This window comes from Temnothorax americanus, unplaced genomic scaffold (genome assembly GCF_048541705.1).
Source record: "Temnothorax americanus isolate GAGA-0224 unplaced genomic scaffold, ASM4854170v1 Scaffold54, whole genome shotgun sequence".
NCBI lineage: Eukaryota > Metazoa > Arthropoda > Insecta > Hymenoptera > Formicidae > Temnothorax > Temnothorax americanus.
In genome coordinates this window covers 881,771-902,195 of record NW_027509696.1, presented here as the reverse complement: position 1 = coordinate 902,195, position 20,425 = coordinate 881,771, and the positions used below count along the sequence as shown (strand labels likewise).

Sequence of the window (20,425 nt, the reverse complement as noted above, 5' to 3'; positions counted from 1 at the left end):
AATTATTAATAAAGAATCTATTAATTAGGACTATTAAGAGTTACAGTTTATTTACATATATTTCACCTCTCTATCTCTCTATTTTTCTCAAAACTAAATTCTTCCTAAAAATAAAAGTTTACTTCAAAAATTACTGATAAAGAACTGTCTAAAAAATTTAATTGATAGCTGAAGCTTTCTCTGTGTCATGATTAGGTGCTGAGAATGAGATGGTACCTGTCTCAACTATACACTATTGTAAGTTTCTCAGGAACTGACAATAAGCTCCGCGAGATGATAGCTTCGGGGAAGTCTGGTAATACCGAAAATAAAAGCTAACTCCTCTTTTGATTCGCGTCGCCTAATATCGAACATGTAGGCGCCCGCGCCGTATGCGTCTCACCCGCAATCGTCCCCTTTCAAAGATGCCCGCGCCCGCCTGTTTCCTTACTTTTCCCCGGAATCCCCGCTTTTCCCGACAACGCAATGACGCCCCTTTGGCGAAAGATAAAAGGCAGAACTCCCTGCGCGGTACGAGGTAAAGAATAGCAAGAAAGATATATACATTTCTTTCGTATTCTCTTTGAGGATAGACACGCGTAACGGCACGCCCCGTACGGCACTCCCGATAGAATGGAAAAATATCCTTCGCGTCTTTCCTTTTTCGCTTTTCTTCCAGTGCTTTCCATTTCTCTCTTTTCCAATAAAAAAAAAAGACTTAACTCGTCCCATACTATAGTAGAATTCGTTTCGCCGCGTGTGTATCTCGCGTTGCGGGGATAAATAATTGTCCGCGAATTGAAAGCGCCGCGAAGAATTAATCGGAAAATAATTTCGTTCCTTGGCTGCCACGCGAGCGGTCAGTCTTTCATTTCGTATTTTACTTTGATCAATGTGCGTGATAGTATCTTGCGAAAATTGCGTTACCTGCTGTTTTATTCTAGTAAAAAGCACGTAGTCGGGGCGAGTGTGGCGCGTATCTCGGGCGACCGATGGCATGCCGATGTATCGGCAATCAGCCGAGAAATTAATGTCTCTCCTATTTTTTTTTCTATCGATCGCTCGCTACAGTTTTTACTACAAACCGCGTGTACATGTACGGGCGTCTCATTAACGCGCGCGGAATAATTTCCGCTCGGCCGATACCAAACGCGGAATTACAAATATCGGCCCGCAGAGAGGAATTTAAAATTATCTCGTCATCGTGAATAAAACGCGGCGCGACGCCGCGCAAACGTTACGTCGCAAAATTATTCTAACGAGTTCGTCAATATTAATGGGTTCCGCGGTGTAGTGCGCTCTTTGTGCCCCGTGAAATGCGCGTTTACAATAACTTTTGTTGCGCAAAATGGCATTAAAAGCACAAAATGCATTTTCCCATCGCAAAGAAAATACGCGTCGACAGACCGTATTAATCATGCGTGCCTGTTGTTGCCTGACGCGGCAAAGAGCGTCGTTATGCGACTCGTCTCGTAGATAAATTGCAGTCTCGGAAAATCGGAAATGGAACACCGAGCCACACTGTCGGGAATTCCGGTCTGGAAGATCACTGTGCGAAAATTATAAAACTAATGACACAATTACAGATTCTATAGAAACAGATTCTATAGAACTTGCTATAATTTATCTATTTTGTGTAAACGAGATGTGCAAAAAAATAATTAGAATCGAATTGTAACATTAGAGTCTCAATTTTTTAAATCAAAATTTTAATTAAATCCTATTAAAAGTTTTGCTACGACCAAACTTAAAACTCAGAATCGTTAAAAAGTTCAAAGATTTCTCGCTTTTACGCGTAGAATAAATCTGTTATCTCTCAGTGATTTATTTGCGGAAGCAACACTCACCTCCGAATTGTGACTCCAGGTCATCGCCGGGGGTGGTTCGGGGGCGTATTTAACGACACACGTCAGATTGATGGTGCTGCCCTTATTGACGAAGAGGTCTGGCGCTCCGATTATAATGGTTACCGGCTCTAAAACAAAGAACCAATCAATTTGAGTCTGTTGTAATTACCTGACGGTCGTGATTGAGTAGATCGATTAAATAATACGGTGACATAATTTTCGTCGTATATTTTTATTTTTATCGCTCGGCACTCAATCCTGAATCGAGCCCATCGTAGAGCGAGCTTTTGGGTCAAGTCGCGTCGATAAGATCCTCTCTTTGCCTGGACGGCCTGCTTAAAGTACCAAGGCGGTCATTAACGAGATATCTTCAAAGATATACGATCTCACACACGTTCTTTACTTGAATACAAATGTGTGAAGCGCATCACCGTTCTTTTACGTATATATCTAGTAGATATTTCTTATCACGCTATTATATCGCAATTTAACAAAATAAATGTTTTAAATGTCAATTTAAGATTCAGAAATTAATCAGCAAATTTTAAGATGTAAGACATAAAGCGCATTGCTTTCCGATTAAAATTTCACGTAGGAAAAATTGGAGAGCAAGGATTTCGATTCCATTTATTTAGCCTCTATGAAAAGGATATAAAAGACAGATTAGAAATATACATATACATATATGCTTTCTAAACTCCAGGACTAATTATGAATAGAGATTGCTCTTCTCTGTAGCAGTTAATTAAACGATGTTTATATTATACGCAAACCAACTACAGGAGGTTCAGTTGACAGTTCTGCACTTTCTTCAAACTAGCAGAAAACTTTTGAAGTTATATTGCATCCAGCGGAACGTTTGAGTCAAACTCGTGATGTTACTAGGAAATTTATATCGCTCCAAATAAATACGTCTCTCAATGAAGTACAACTTTGAAGTTTTGTCGCTAAAGTGAAAACTTGAAGGAAATTAGAAATTCGAGAGTTTTGCAAATAAGATAGATTAGCTAGTGTAATATTCATATGCGATATCCATTGGATATTGGACGTACAAGTCACTCTTCCAGATTTCCACTTCTTTCTCCACTTTCGGGGAAGTAAAAAATTAATGTTACATGCGGAATTAAATATTTACTCACCGACTATCGTTAAATACACGGGGTGGCCGATGGGCGGGGTCGTAGATATTTGGCACTCGTAAATCCCGGAATCCTTACGCTGAGGATATCGTATCCTCAAGGTCCAGTCCTCCGTATGAGGAGAGTGTAGTGCCTCGAAACGTTGATCGCTGGTATAAGTGTAACGACCAACCGTTAACAGATGTATGTCTCGGTGCCTCACCCAGGAAACCTAAAAGAAAAGATATTATCCGTCATTCTCAGTATACCACTTACTCTGCTTTTTCTGTGCACGGAAAAAGTTATTGCATGATGTCACATTAACGGATTAAGTCTAATTGAGAATAATTTTGTTAATTCAAAACAAGAGTATTAGTGAAACAAATAACATTTTATTAAAACAAGAGCATGACGTATTTGTGTTTCATGCTATTCAATTAACAAGGATATTTTAAATTTAACTAATAAATCTAATACTAAAATACATCATTTTCCATGTGCGATTGACATATTATACCATACTTAAATTAATTATAATAAATTAATGATAATTAATTCCCGTGACACTTGTTATTAATTATAAAGCAGCTATATAAAATGCATTGCCTTATAAACAGTTCAATTAAGATATTTAAGATACGTGTACATTCACAAAAATATAATATAAAATTAGATAAATAAAACTGATTTCTCTAAATATAAAAGCGCTTCAAGATGCACGGATTTCACGTTATCAGCGATCAAAGCACGTGTATGTATATAGGCCACGGCCATGTGAGGAAATAATATTATATACCTACATGCATAGCTGGACTGTCAATATCAGGCGCGTTACTGCCCTACGATATATTTATCTAGCCTATAGCGTTGCCTGCGGTTTGCATAATATATCGTTTAATAAATAAATCAAAAGCTTATTTGTTTGTTTAATACCGTCGCTCAACTGCTGTTAAATTTTTACTCATTTAAACGATTCGACCGAACCTGCAGATATTTCAAGTTAAATGGCACATAAGTCTCACCGAAGTTTCAGCGTACTCAATAACATTTACCAATTTTATCGCGTCGGCACGCAAAAAAACGCAGTCGAACCTATTAGATCGTTGATGCAGTTTCATCGATTGCATTCTCCGGAGTAACATTTACATTCGATTGACCCTAATTAACTCTGGAAATTGATGAAAACCGCGTAATGACCGATACTCGCGAATTAATTTGTTTTATTCGTTATTGATATTCGATCCAACGCAACGGTTTAAAAAGTCAGAAAGTTTTCACCGACTCAAACACGAATTGATTCAACGAGAGGTATCGCAGTTTTATGAAATTAAAAACATAAATAATTCTGCTCATTGTATACATAAAGTAATTATTGAACAAACGAGTGCTTGGATATCTTTTATTATCGCTCATTAATTTTTAATTTGACGAAGTTTTCGAAAATGCATAGGCGTAATAATGTTACGCGCGCGCGCGTATCGGTGAAAAGATTAATAAATTATTTAAAATTGATTGAAATTTGTCGCTCTACCGTGGCTCATAAAATATATATCAAATAAACACTAGCAAAATAATTAACTTCGGTCCTTTTAATTCCGGATTTTCCTCCATACCGGTGAAATTGATCAAGCAAAAAGCGATGAAAGCCAACGACGAAATCTCATCTTTTTTCGTTTTCTTTTTCTTATTTTATCTTTTACGATTGAGATAATGCTTATACATATATATTGGTGCGATATTAAATTTTGCTTGCGCGAAAATTTTTCGTCACTTGGGCATTTTAAGATCCGTACGAATAATTCATCGAAACAGATGAAAATTTCATCAAGCTATCAAAAAACGACATATTTCCGATGCATTGCTGGGGTAAAATAAATAAAAAAATGTACACGTAATTGAAAACTTTTCTCTAGTTTTATAGTACTATTAAATGATAAAGTTTGGAAAAGTGAATTTTTTTTCTATTGCGGTAGAAGAGAAAGTATTTGTCGTGATCGAACAGGCTGAGCGTACACCGCGCTTTTCGGAACGTTTTCCGGGAACTTCGATGTATTAACCGAACGCGCGCGGGTTGACGTCCTCTCGACGGGAGTGACGTTGCCATGGAGAGATTCGTTTTGTCCTGGTTCGTCCTACATCCGGCACCTGCGCCAGCTGGAGCTCTCGAGATGACACGGCCGTGTTATTGGCATTAGCGTTGCCGGCTGAAAGCCAAACAAAATCTATCTATCCTGACGAAGCGATGGGGTTGCTGGCGCTGAAGAACGGGTGGAAAACAGAGGCGTCGCAACTGTCGTGCGCCGCGCGCACCTCTAACACGCCGTGCGAATGCCAAATCGGCTTTTGGTAGCCGGCTATTGAAATCGATCCTACAGATTCGGGCGCTGCGAGAGTTTTCGGTTTTCGCGATCGTTTCGCTGTACCTGCATGCATGGATTCAGCTGAATTCTCCGTCTGCAGCTTTAAAGCGTGCCTGGCTTTTGCAAAATTGAAGGATCACATTTTCTAACTCGAGCGACGCAACAGAGTCAAACGCTTTATACAAAATTGAAAGCTATGAATATTTTACGGCAAAACAAAAGCTTTTTTCCAACTAACAAAAATTATATAAAATAAAATATTTAATTGGAATTAAAAATTAGAACTGTGTGTAGTATACTGCAGCATAAAAGTACAAATATAATTTTCAGTAGATAGTACATATAATTTATCTCGTCGAGAATATCTCGTCTGTGTATACATATCACATTTATGTGTATACATATTATTATCACATTTATAACTCACATATAAGTTTCGAATCGAAGTGATAAAGGATTTAAAAGCCACGAGAACGTGGTTGAATCACGTTTCTGGATTCGTCTATACAGGATTGCATCGGGATGCAGATATGATGTCACGATGGAGATTTCGCATTGTCCTATCTCAGCACCGAATCCCCGACACTTGCGCGAGCCCCCCGCGTACTCCAGATGACGCGTATGTGTCATTGGCATTAATCGCTGCATTGTTTGGCGAAATTCAACCGAAGCCTCCGGTTGGCAATGGTGGCACGATACTATTCACCGCGCTGCATGCTTATAGGACTTTACGATAACGGAGAGCGAAAATACGACCGTGCATTATGCGGCTCGAATGCTCAATATTGCAGTATAAGAATTATGTGTATTTTGAAAGATCCCGCCTTTGCGTATTTGGGGAAATGTCTTCGTGTGCTTTCACCGAATATATCGGATACACCAGTTTTCCAATCATTCATACATATATATCAACTGTCTCGTTACTAATAAATGGTTATTATCCGTTGTAGCGTATACGCGTTACATTAATTTAATATTTTAATATATGACAACAATAATTTAATAATGTGATAACGCTTGAAATTGGCCCAGAATAAATGGTTTACGTATTTACATAACGTGCAGTAAACTTTAAAGCCGATAATCACACAAAATACTGTGCAAATGTGCTCTCTTTGTTTAATCGGATACCTCTGACCAATCACGGGTTTTTTTTTTTTTTTTTGAAATAAAAGAGAAGACTATGATTGACCGGAACGTTTACGATATAAGGTATACGTCGATCTTCGCACAGAGCAACGAGAAGAGCAACAAGGCGCGCTTTCTAATAATCTTGAGTGCTTTGTAGCGCAGCGTAGCTTTTATTTCAGGAAACAAGCAAAAACTTCATCCAGAACGTACTGACAGCAGTAATTTAGCTTAGCGCGACTGAAACGAAGTAAAAGCGCGCAACGACGCGCATCTTGAGCGATAAAATTCCAGGGTTGGGATCCATACGGCAACGCATAAAGCTCAGGGGACTTAACTGTCAAGGGATCGTGCGGAATAATCTTGTTCAGAAATAATGTTAATTTTTCAAAGCGGCTTATATTGCGTTAAATAAGTATAAAGGGCACCTGTGTCTTTTTAAAAGCTCTTTGCTTGTTATTGTGCCAGAGTATGTTTCTATTCATAATAATTCTAATTATTAACTTAACGCCCCGAAAAGTTGCGTCTATATTTCACGATTCGGTAAATGTTTGGAAATACAATTCCACCAAGAACCGCAGTTTTTGTAGTAATTAACAAAACAAGCTATGAGAAGAAACATGCACAAGTTTTTGAGGGGGAGGGGGCTTAAGGTTTTTGTAGAGAAAAAGTAGAAAAAAAATAAATTTATAAATATAATAGAGAGAGAGAAGATTATATGGCCTAGAATAACATGGCTTTTTTGTATCCGTTAGTTAATCCCGTATCAACTGACGAATAAATTGTGAAACTTTTCTTTGACATATTAATTTTTACATAGTTCTTTTTTATTAATCGGACGATGAGAAAGATCTTTGTATATTAAAGTGAACGCTTGGACGAGAGAGGGGTTCCGCTCCTCTCCCTGCAACCCAATCTCGAAAAAACTAACTTAACTCATACCTTTTTTAAATTAAAATTAAAATTAGAGCGCAGTTATCACTCACTTCCATCACCAACAGTCAAATAAGTAAACAGCAAACAAAGCGTTTTTATCATTCGTTTAAAGCGTACATTTTACCGGTCGATGTAAAGCAAATATTTTCTAGTTTTTTCCTACAAAAACTTTAAACTTTCCCTTAAAAACATATGTATATATCTTTTTATAGCTTTCTTTGTTAATTAGTACAACCGCGGTTCTTGTTGGAGTAGTATTTCCAAATATTTATCCAAGATTGTATACCTATAGCATATCGATGTCGTCGACACCCATTGCCATTGGAACAAATTGCGGGCATCCAAAACACATTTCGTTCATTCGATTTAATTTCGCAATCAGAGTCACGCGTTGACAGCACGTAAGTAATTGTGCACGATTCAAAAATCCGTGACGAGGGAATCAGAGGAAAGACTTCATTCATAAATCATTAATATTCATAATATATTACGGAAATATCGGTGGAACCATCGAACGGCATGCATAAACGCGAAGCCCGCAGTCCGTGTTTACGATTACACTTCGTTTATCAAGTTTTTATATCATTCGTCGAATCTGCCGTTAATCAACGATCCATTGTGGACATTTAAACCGATGCGTTTTCGATGCGTGAGCGCGTTTACGAACTGTTCTCATGTTTGCGCAATGAATAAACTGCGCGATCACCAATTATTATCGGAAGGCCGCAAAATGGATATCTGCATGGAAATGCAAAAGATAATCACGCGGTCAATGATTCGCTATGCTGTTATGATGTCGCTGGGATATCGGTTCAGGAGGCAACGAGTTTATCTATACAATGTACGAACCATAAATTGTAGCATACGATACGCAGCAATAATAATAATTGAATGAGAATTCGTCAGGATATTTAATATTCCATTTTTATTCATGTAAAATAAAATATCGCGATAGAACACTGAATACCTAATGCAAAAATATTGAGATATCAAATAAATATTTTTATGTCAAAATCACTGTCGAAATGTATTATTAAAGGCGATTTAAATTTAAATATTAGAGTGAAAAAAGAAGAGCACAATAGTAGGGGAGACCGGGGCTAAGCCGACAACGGGGCAAACTTGACACTAGGTTTTTTGCCAATTTAAATCTATCGTAGAAACTTGCCTTTCCTACTGTAAATGCGTCTTTATGTGCCAGTATTATCAACACGGAATTTGGCGACATTCTGAGTTATAGTGTAATTTTTAACGCGACATAAGCGTTTTTGATAATAAAAAGTAATTTTTCTGACCTCTCGAAAATGTCTACTCTTTCATCGAGTTTTACTCTTGCGAATCTACCGGTAAGTGATTTTGATGGAAAATTCGATGCTTTATACGAATCCGATAACAATTTTTGCATATTTTCAAAATTTTTATATTTTTGGAGTAACAAAAGTAAAAAACGACGTTCGGGGCTAAGTCGACAGGGGCTAAGTCGACACGCTGTTTTATTGGTTCCCAATAATAAACGATGCTTGTAATGCAGCATATGGCCCATGACAAATGTGTGCGCACGTGTAATCGCGAATTTACTTGCATAAATTGTTTTTCAGACATGAGTTCAGATGAAAATAATTGAATGTTCAACAATTTTTCTTCTCATTATTTCCAATAATTGTTTTACTTAATTCCAAATTTTTGTACTTTCTAAATACACGATAAACAAATGTATATTTAGTTTCAGACAATAAAAAATAAGTTCCAGATGAAATTGTGTCGATCAGGCAATGTGTCGAGTTTACCCCGGCATTTTTTAATTTGAAAATTTGTCTTCGCGTCGCTTTTCCTTTCCTGGCGGCAAAACAAAGCGACGTACAGCAAAACTTCCTGAATCAATTTTGTACCTGAAGAAACACTCTTTAAATATATACCATTAAAAATTTGCCTAAAAATTTTAATTAAATATTAAAAATTGCCTTTGAAAAAATAGTGTCGGCTTAGCCCCGGTCTCCCCTACTCCAGATTAATATAAAATTAATCTTTAATATAAATTATTATATTATTATTATATTATTAATACAAAATAAATCCTTATTACTTCATTTTAAACTATTAAGTCCTTACTATTAAAGTTTTAAATTCCGGATTATATTCCATCGAAACAGCGGAGATCGTAGTCAAGATGGACTGCATGATCTATCTTTCGCGAAAGAAAGCCGATTTCAAGCTAACCTGAACGGATTACGATGTCTGCTAATGAAGACAACCATTATCTAACATGTATTTGCAGTAGCTTCTTAGTTGGTCCGAGCAAACAGCCGGTAATGATGCATCTTCGCGTTAGCAAGCTGCGTCGATTGATCTTCCAGCGCGCTTATAATGATAGCAGCGTCATATATCATCGGCGGATCCGATGATATCATGTCAACGAAGTAAGCTCAAAAGAACGGATTAAAAGGGCGTTGCAACGGGGCTCTTGCAAACTCGAATGACGAATGTTCCGACGCACTTGTATTCTGTTTCGTTTGAAATGAGAATAAACACTTCGGCTTCGATACACCGCGGCGAGTAATGAAAACAGAGAAGTGTTTGATTCGGTTCAATGAAATTAAGCGTCATATCTGTTACAATCGCGATACCAAACGATCAGCTCTAAAACGGAAGCTATCAGCGGAACATTTGATTTTCAGTAGAAAGAAGAAAATGCAACGGAGTAGTTCTTTGGAAATTACCCAAGTTTTATCACGAGTATACACGCAAACCTAAAATTTAAACGTAATAAATATGTAGTTACAGAAGCGCAAAGACTATCGATATATGCGAAACCAGTTTCGTGGCAGAGCGGCGTTCTTAAAGAAGGAACGATCATCGTGTGTAGTCATGCTATCTCGTACTTATGCGATCAATCGCTAATTTTTCATTCTTCATTCTCAATACATTTATTCGGCAAGTTTAAATGCAAATGTGGAGAAACAATGTGCTAAAGAAGTAATGTCGCAATTAAAAGTGACGTGACGATACGATCAAATGTTAACATATTTTCAGTTATAGAACAGTCTATAGAACCGGTGGTTCTATAATTGCAGGAGAGGAATTTTCAAAGCGACATAATTCATCGACGCTCGATACACAAAAAGAATGCTTCCACTCACTGTATAAGAAGAGCGGTTAATAATGCAGGTACATAAACGCTAACATCGCCTGCCTTTTTCATGAGACGCCGGCTCCGTGCACGATGAAGGAACAGTAATGTTTATTTAATAGCCCCATTTACGTTGGACGAACCGCGCCACGGACTTCACCGTGTAAGAACAGCGATTTTATATTTCACAAGCGAAGCGTGTCCCCATAGAGCTGCACTTGTTCGCGTTGCGCGCATGATCGCCATCGTTGTAATTATACCAATATGTAATTATAACAATAAAGAATAAAAATTGTGAAAGAAAAAACTTGATAATATATATTTTACACGTGGATTAAATTAATATTCACGATCAATTTCGAGCGGTTAAATGCTCTAAAATCTTAATAAAACGCAATGGCACGAGGTATATCGTGATTCTCTCGCCAAAGTACCTTTGAAGAAGAATAATTAACTCCTTGTATTTTACCTCAGTAATTCGCGCTTGTTACTTTTTTACTGACACTTTTCGTACGACTCGGATGACACTTCCAACTTTCCATTCGTGGGCCATCGATCGATTAGAAAGTCGTTTAACGGGTCTCTTTGGTGGCGAGCGAGCGGGCGAATCTGATGGCGACGTGACGCGCCGTTAAAGTATCCGCTACGATCGCGAGGAACGGTCGCAAGGTCGTTCGTGCGGCCCTACCCTTAAATTATTTAACAGCGACGTGGCGTAGCGCTGACCAGCGCGCTGTCCGCTTAAGATATAGCGCCTCTGGTCACGAACCAGACGATGGATTTTCCGATGGCTCACCGTTCGATTCCCCAAGTTCTTCACCTTGCACACGAGATGCACCGTTTTCCCCACCAGACCGGTGAAGTTTGATTGCATAGAGATGTCGAAGTGAGGCCCGGTGCCCGGCGTCGGCCATTCCTCCAGGAAATCGGTCCGAAAGTTTCGTAGACACGAAGCTATACCACCTGAAAGCAAACGTGCCCGTACGATTAATTTAAGATTGCGCGGAGAACAGATTCATCTGATGTGATTTGCAGTTAAAAATAAGATTCCCTGATGACGAGATTATGAGATCAATCTTGCACAGCGTTACTTCTCGTTCTTGATTAATGGTTGAATGACAAAAATAACGCGCTGCCACAAATTTTCTATTTCATTTTTAACGCGGTCACCCCCAGATTGCCAAACTATAGCAACGGAATAAATGTCCCATAATTTTTTACGGCACGTCCGCCCGCTCGAAATGTTCCGTACGCTCGAAGTCGGCGTCTATATGGAATGTTTTGAGCGTCCGCCAACTCTTGGCGCCCGGCGGATTTACGATGTATTGCATTTTCGCGAGGCCACTTGAATCTTTCGAAACGGCGTTATAGGCCGAGAAACTCCGGGGCATCAGCCCGTTAACCCGTTCGCGTCACATCGAAGATCGTACGTATAGCATCAACGTCACGGATTGTCGCGTCACGTCAGTTCGCGCACGTGAAAGTTCGCGTGGCAGTACGTTCGCGAACGGACCTATTTAAATACATCACATTATATCTTGACGTGACGGTAACGTACCTTTTCGTGACGGCAGCGCGACGTTACGGCCGGATTTCCCCTGAAATCTGCGCGTTACCGTGCACACACGCATACTGTGCATTTACCAGCTGCTAAGCTTATCGCGCGTGCTATTCGAGAGATATTTTTCCTCGCGTATCTCGTGAACGTTACACAGAATGTACGGAAAAATTATCCTATTGAAATAAATTAATTCTACGGAGGAGACCGCCGCGCGCGCGAGGTGGGAAACACAGTGGCGGATTTATTAATAGTTGTACGCGAAGCACGCGCTTTTAAGCATCAGATTAAGATATTAACTGCAATATCGATCGTATACGCTAAAACTTTTTTAAACCGTCTTTTTTTTTAAACCGTCATTGCGGACGTATCCAATTTTTTTTTTTTCCATATTAATTCAATGTGTCTCTTTTCTAACTGAGCTTTATTTTTCTGCATTGAAAACTTTTGTTTCGAAAAAATAAATCTTGAACAAAATACGGATTGCAAAATTTTTGTTGGAAAAAAAATAAAAAACTCGTAACATATTTCAAAAGTAGTCCTAGTTTCCACAGTTATCCGTCTTCACGTTGGATTTCGTTAACTAGTAACGGCAGTCTTTGATTGAATTCACTTTTCAACACACAGCTGGCTTTGTTGTGACACAAAAATCGACAAACATTATTTGCAAAATAATGAACGCGGAAATGGCACACATCTGGTCCATGTGACTGTTTCGCTGTAATTTTCGGTTACAAACGAATATTATCATTAATAATATATATAGCGCAATTTTGCCAGCGCAATGTAAATATTTAGTTGAAAAGATCACTCTTCATATTATATATTATCATTAAATTACAGCCAGTATTTCGAGCCAAATATTCATATAATTTCTCTTATTAAGTTTTTATTAGCTTCATATTCTATAATTTTAAAACAATGCAGTGTTATACCTTTTGTATGAAACGTGCAATTGTGATTAAATACAATTTAATTAAACATTTTTCTACCTCTTTGATAAATGTACCCCAAATGCGTCCCAGTGAAATACTTGTGCCGCATGTTTTTTAAATAAACAAACATTTACATATTAATTTATGCGTTACGTTACATGCAAAAGTATATTTTTCTGGAGAAAAATATGAAAAAAGGAATGGACATAAATCTTTGGCACAACTTAAATTGCAAGTACCGGTGCTGTTGCGCGCCATTTCGAGATAACTAATGCAACTGTTCTCTCCGGCGTTGACAATAATTCATCCGTTTCGCACGTAATCCGCATTCTTACACTCGAATTCGCGATTCTTGATTAAGACGAAGGAAATACGCGAGGCAACTGGCGGCGCAAATACCTGGAGCGTACGCACGAACTATCGCCAACTCCGGAATTGCACTTCCGGATCAGCTGTGTACGGGCAAGCACTTTCTCAGTTGCGAATTATATTTCGTCAAGTGCTTCACAAAGCCAGACAGCCGTATGCCGCGAATTTCCGACAGCGCGATGTTTAGGGCGAGTTCGCGATTAGTGCGGAATTGCATATGTACTCTCGCTCGTTGCTCAGAGTTGATTTCAACCGGGATGGAGATACTTGCTCTACTTCCTCACCACATATTGTCAGCGAATATTTAACCACAGAAGAGATCCTTGGAATTATCATAATTTAATTAGGCTGGTTTTAGGCGCGATTCAAGTTGCAGAAATGTATTATTCAAGCTCTATAGAGTAAAAAATGCGTACCGAGATTAATTTTAATCTTTTATGAACTTGTAACAATTGAGAAATATTTAAATACACTGAAATCCTGAACATATTTGTATAGAGAGAGAATAGATAAATACATTTAAAAAATAGAACAGAACTTATAATTATATTTGCTTGATTTTTTGTCACAATCAATGCGAATTATTTTTTCCACTCTTCTTTTAAAATTACATTCGCGCAATAAAACTGACGCATTCTTCACGTTTTTAACATCGCCGCAAAACAACGGTTAATCTCCGAGACTTTAACGAGAGAATAGCTTTCGGGCCCGTAAGCGCCATGAAGTTTAAAGGCGACGTAGACGTGCGCGTAATATCAAACTTCATCGATGACGGAATTAAGCGTAATCGCCCCCGGCACACTCTATTTCTCTTCGTACCTCCAATTTCGTCGAACTTTTCGAAATACTGGCCGACGTGCCGCGACGTGCCGCTGCGGATAATACGAAACTTCGAAACGAATGGATTTTCCGCGTAGCGTAACGTCGCGCGCGCGCGTATTCTCATAAAATAACCCTCGTAATTGCCTTTCAAAACTTTTCGCTAGTAGAAGCACTTCCGTGACGGGAGAGCCGGGTTCTAGACCATAGGATTCGTGAGACCACCACTCATTGAGTCCGAGGCCTCTCGCCGTTGAAGGCGTTCGGTTCCTTCGAACAGGCTCCCCTGGCTCGATGCAAGCAACCTACATTCGCGCGCGAGCCTCACGTCGTTCGTTTTCCGCTCGCGAAATTAATTTTCCTACCCGAATTCTTCCGCAGGAACTTTCGCCGCGTTCCACGCGAGAAAAGTTTAGCCTGTGCTAAAGCCTCTCATCGAAATTTCCGAGCGAGGAATGCCCGCCAATTCGAGCGACGACATTTATTTCCGTGCCGACGTATTCAATTAGGACTGATTCAATTGAGACGTAAACTACTTTACTGTAGTATCTTCTTTTTATGCTCGTCTATATTTTTGAATACCATACACGATTTCTAGCAACTGTCTATTCTACATATACTTAATTAAATCTTTCTGTTTTCAAATTATTTACCTACATTCAGTCCGTTCCAAAAAACTAATTTATTTTGATGAGAGAAATAAACCATCTTTATACTACCTACTATACAAATGACTGTTGATATGAATTAATCTTACGCGATTGCTATTACGCTTTGCGTTCAAAATAGAATGTTTAAATATGTATATACGCATATTTAATGCGTGTATTAGCCGGACGCGAAAGGGAAATATCATGTTATTAATCATTTTTCGTTCCATATGCAAATTAAATTATACGGATGCGGAAATAGCTGATAATAAGTAGTCACGACATTTCACGTTTTATATTTCATTCCAATGTAATAACAATTTTTCGTGTGACAAAACACCTGTGTTTCCGCATATATCTTGTCGATAATTGTTATGATTGTTAATGCGAGCGAACACAGGTATGCAGATGATTTAAGTGCACTTTCCGCCGACACGTGAAAAGCGATCCGATTAAAATCTCCTTAGTAGGGAGTTACGTTGTTGACGCAATGGGCTTGCTACTGATTTGAACGACCGTGTCGGTGGATTGGGTTTTATGGTCCTTTTAAACGGAAAGGAGTTGAAACAAGTTCACTCCTGCTGATTATCGGATTGACCGAGAGCCGTTCTGTTATGCCAGAAATTAATTTTGTTCTGGGAGCTGCGCGAACATGGACTTTCCCTTCGTTACGTATCGACGACAGTTTCGGATGTCACTTGATAGCTTTTCTTTATTAAAATTCGAAAGAACAGTTTAATTTTACGTAGCAATTTACTGGCTCCTGTTTTCGCTGAGAGAATGCTTTATTAGTATTTCTTTTTTTTTTAATTCAAACTTCTCTATTAATAAATTACTCGAATTTTTGTTTAATCCAATAATCTTTGCGATCTTTTGTTAATCTTCAAATCTTTGCATATTTTTTTCAAGTTTCGTGATCAGTCTGTCAAATATTATTTTTCATCTATAATCAACTTTATTTCTTCAAAATCGCTTGTGTCTGTCTGTCTGTCGCAAATATACTGTGTGTAAACTTAGACACACACATACACACACTCTTTTTCTCTCTTTTTCTCTCTGATCGGCCCTCGAGATATACTGAACGTAGGAGATAGCCAAAGATAAAGACGCGTTTGCGAAGCAAGTTTATCATAGGCGATGGATTATCCATAATCCTTCGCCGGAAATTAATTTCGCGCTCGAATCCACAGGAACGATTTTTGCGCGAGTTCGATCATCCGCCCATCGCGCGCATCATCGTTGTCTTTCCGATCTTCCTTGATGGAATTTCAACAAAATCGTTTCGGTACTACCGAGAAAAAAGGATATCACTGTAAACTGATCGAAATTGGAACCACTTCAAGTCGTGAACTAATATAGAGATAGATATCCCTATCTGGATAGGAATGTGGGTACCAGTGTAACCGATAAATCTATTAGTAACCTTCCATCTTTTCTTCACTGCGGTACATCAGATCGATGTCGGCTGAAGCCTGTTCGTAAATTGTAGAAAGTCGCTTCAATCCAAACAGGATAGTGTAAAGTATGTCGGTCGGTTTTACACACGACCGTTATAATTATTTCATATACTCTAACGTCCCGTGAGAAAGTCCCGGGCAACGCTATCGCGACTCATCCGTCAACTCACAGAGGTGGATTCTTTCGGACATTGAGGGACAACGGTTGGCTTGGCCAGCCGGCCGCAAAATCCTATTTCCCGTTGTTCCTTGTCCCTCCATTGCAATCCGGTTTCCTCCCCGCAGTCGGATAAACCAACTTTGTTTCCTAGCACTCGAGTACCTCGTATTTCCCTTTTTATTTCTTTTTCTTTCGATGGACAGCTAGCGCGAGCTTCTGCGGGCAGCGGTTACGTTTCGACGGTTGAAAGAAGAGCAGGAAGAAGAGAGCGAAAGAGGCAAACTGCAATTATAAAAAGCTTGATTTCGAGTGTGTCTGTGTCATTGGTATATCGGTCGAGACCGTCGGAAATGTTTGGAAGATCCAAAAGATTAGTATTAATTTGATTATCGATTCGCTGCAGCGAGCTCATTTATTTAAAGATCTGAGTAGATTAATCAAGTCACTGTTAGCTATCTATATAAGCACGCATGCGCTAGTGTTTATAGTCATTTCATAACAATTAATGTTAGTGTAAAGAAGTAAATTATTAAATGTTATAATAGGAATAATAATGGACACGTCGGAATCATATTTTAAATTGCAGATATGATTTGAAAACAATTAAAAAATATAATTAAGAATATTTCTGTTAATAATCCAATTTCATAAATCTGAAAATACACATGCTAAATATCAATGTTTTTATTTTGTTATTTATTGTGTTTTATTGTGCAACGTTGCAATTATACAAAAGTATTGGAAATTTACATATAAAAAAAACAATTTAATAAGTTAGAAACCCTTTCACACACAAATGTTCTACAGTAAAACGTAGTATCATAAAGTTAACAATAATTGTTAACTCTATTTAATTTTGCAGAGCTCGAAGCGCGACCATATTTCAACAAACTTTTGCGGAACAATTAGAAAATATTCGCTAAACAGTTCGTAGCTGCAAGAGAAGTTTCATAAATAGTCGAGTATAATTTCGTGTTTGAATTCATTACATTTTTGATGAGTCCCCCGTCCTGGGACCTCCATTCTTATTTGTATACTTCTGACTTCGTTATAAAGATCCATTGTGCTTCAATGCGCACCTAGATTTCGGATATCGATCTTACGGGAGGGAATCTCCGAGCCATAACGAACGATTCGTATATCCATTCATTTATCTACCCATATTAGCTAACGTCCCGGTCCATGTATACCTATCTACCTGTTTACCCATCTATACCTAATGTACTACTTGCGCGTCTCGAAGTTAGTAGACTTTCCGTTTTCCATCGGGCATACGCCGCACACCCGGGACTCTCTCGATAGGGAGAAGATGGGGCGTAAGTAAGTAACTATCGCAAAAACTTTTCATGCTGCTTTTACTCCCGGCTACAATATGCTTCGCAAGATGGAAATAGCGTTCGGCACGGCTATCCTATATGTGACCTCGCGCGAAGCTCTCTGCCATCCGGCGGCTGTCAGTGTCGCTAATTTCCGATCAGTCATACGAAAACAGGCGAGGAAGCTCTTAATTCTTCCATTAATCTCCCGTCGCGCTATTTACCTTGCGAATAAGCAACGCGAATAAGCGATGCGTCACACATGGTTCCTATTTTTGTCGAACGTACTTGCTCTCCTCGATCGTTAATGAATCTCGCTGCCAATATCGTATCGCCGCTAATGAAGAGACACATATCGGCGGATGTAGGAAAAGCGCATAATTCCCCGACTCCATAAAAGTCCGCTGTAAATTGCGCGAGGTTGGTGACTTGCGTAAAGACATACGTTGACACGTAGCGTCGTCTTCTCGCGGATGGTGAAGCGAGGATCAACACATTTCGACACATATCTACGAGTCTCGACTTCGCCGTTGCGATAATCCGCGACGTCCCGGTAGCACGGCTCGTTAAATTTTAACACAGTCGATACGTCTGTGTCGCATAATTCTCTGTCCCTGATAGTGTTAATAATGACACTTCGCGCGCGACGGTGCGAATCATGACGGGCCGAGAGCGCTGCGAGAGGTTGTTAATGAGTCGTTAGATAATAAACGTCTGAGGCGTGATGAACGGCGGACGCGTGGTTACGACTTTCTCGCGACGACAGGAATCGTCGGAGCGGTGAATCAATTATAGCACAAATATAAACGCAATCAATTATTTTTGATTAGTCGCGCGCACGTTATATATATATGAGTGTGTGTGTGTGTGTGTGTGTGAACGAATGTAATTGGGAAAGAATTATTCAATTAATTTACGTTACTCGCGAGTTGTTGATGCGTCATCGCAATCGAGATATTTTGGTCTCTGTCATTATATTTTTCGATAAAATTAGAAGCGCATGTTTCTCGTGAAAATATCGTCAATTTCACATTCCAACGTGGTTGAATAAAAGTTACGTCTTTCGCGGCCGATGCGCGACAGTAATTAACTGAAATTTGAATTTTAACGACGAACTACGATGCATGGTTTATCGCCGTCGTTGTTTTTAATTATGCCGTTACGTGTGAAAACGAACGAGTGAACGAGTGCACGGCCGAGGATGAAAAAAAAAATGACATTGCTTCGCGATGCGAAGTATATGGAATGCGATTGCATTAAACACAGTTATACCCTCCCGTCTCTTTCTTCTCTTCTCCGAACGTTTTAGTCGAGCTGTGTAACAGAGTTGTCGTGACACATTTCATATTCGGCGAAACGCATTACACGCCCGCGCCACGTGGGAAAATCGCGCGAGAGTTTTCGCAGCGACGTTGATTTTATCGAAGAAACTTCCAGAGCGAATTCTGCGACGCGCGCGGATAAAGACGAAAATTACTACCTACGCTAATCCGCGTGTAATTCCGTCTTCCCGAAACTTTACCGACGATTATCCTTATATGCAATCCAATAAATCGCACTCAACGCACCTTTACCTCTGATGATACATTCCTTTGAAATTAATTCGTAATTGTCACTACGTTTATAGATACATTTTTTATCTTTAACAGCGTTGATGCAAAGCGTTAAAACGTTAGACAGAACGTTGCAGCAATAATTTAAGTTTAATCAAAGTACCATCTTACTTCAATTATTATTTAAGTGTTGGCAAAAGAGTAACTTATCGCATACGTATACATGTATACATGTACGGCCGCGAAGCGCCGTACACTATAATTGAAGCTACATGCTACAATTAGGTCGGTTAAAATATGCACGCGCTGTCATTGCAGAGTCGATGCTCCTTTTTTTTGTTTGCAAAAAACGCACAACCCCCGCGAAATGCTATTTTATACGCGCAAAACGAGTAAAATGGGAAATTTCACTAGATGAAATTTCAACGAAGAGCGCGAATTTCATAAAATCGAAAACTGCAGTTTAACTGCTCAAAGCGATTGTACGTCGTGCCGGTGATTAATATACATTTTATTGAAACTTTTATTTGCAGCTGTTCATTCAGCTATTTTAGCTGGGAATTAATACAAACGCGAATGCTGATCGAACGTGCCTATCCGAACGTTTTTGTTCGCTCATCTCGACGATATTTGATTTAAAGTTCACGAATGAATAGCGCCTAGTTCGCAGACTCCGTTTTTTAAACTACTTTTTTATAGCCGGTATACTGATCAGCGAACTTTCCGAAGCCATATGCCTTGTACATTTTCACGAGAAAGTTTGAGAAATTTGTCGCTTGCGCCGAGTGTCAAATATTGGCGTATTTTCGAGAAAATTCTCGACCTTTATCTGTCTGTTTCTAATAGGGACACGTGTGCTCAAGATGCGTTAATAAATACATACTATACGAATTTTCTAAAACAAGAAAAATGTGATAAATATCATTCAAAACTCATTAAACGTTTGAAGAGATAATAAAAATAAGAAACGCGGTATAGAAAATAAAAAATTATATAAAGTACTAAATAGTGAAGACGCTTATGTGTGTGTGTGACTCACAGCAATTAATAAATGTGTTTGCAATTCATTAAAACATCAATATAATCCTCATGTTCAGAAAAGTAGACGGAATA

The 20,425-nt window shown here is 38.9% G+C and overlaps 1 protein-coding gene across 3 annotated transcripts in view; it reads right to left on the bottom strand.

Annotated features, from left to right (window-relative positions):
- Positions 1-20,425, bottom strand: part of LOC143904600 (zwei Ig domain protein zig-8) — a 177,406-nt gene that overhangs the window by 3,640 nt on the left and 153,341 nt on the right. For 2 of the 3 annotated variants that reach the window (XM_077419413.1, XM_077419412.1), the window contains 3 exons: positions 11,292-11,458; positions 2,966-3,176; positions 1,827-1,954 (listed from right to left, as the gene is read on the bottom strand). In XM_077419413.1, coding sequence (XP_077275539.1) covers positions 1,827-1,954; positions 2,966-3,176; positions 11,292-11,369 — 417 coding nt within the window. In that variant the 5' untranslated portion in view covers positions 11,370-11,458. Of the gene's footprint in view, positions 1-1,826; positions 1,955-2,965; positions 3,177-11,291; positions 11,459-16,453; positions 16,726-20,425 lie in introns of all 3 variants that reach the window. The other variant, XM_077419411.1, reaches the window with a different exon arrangement.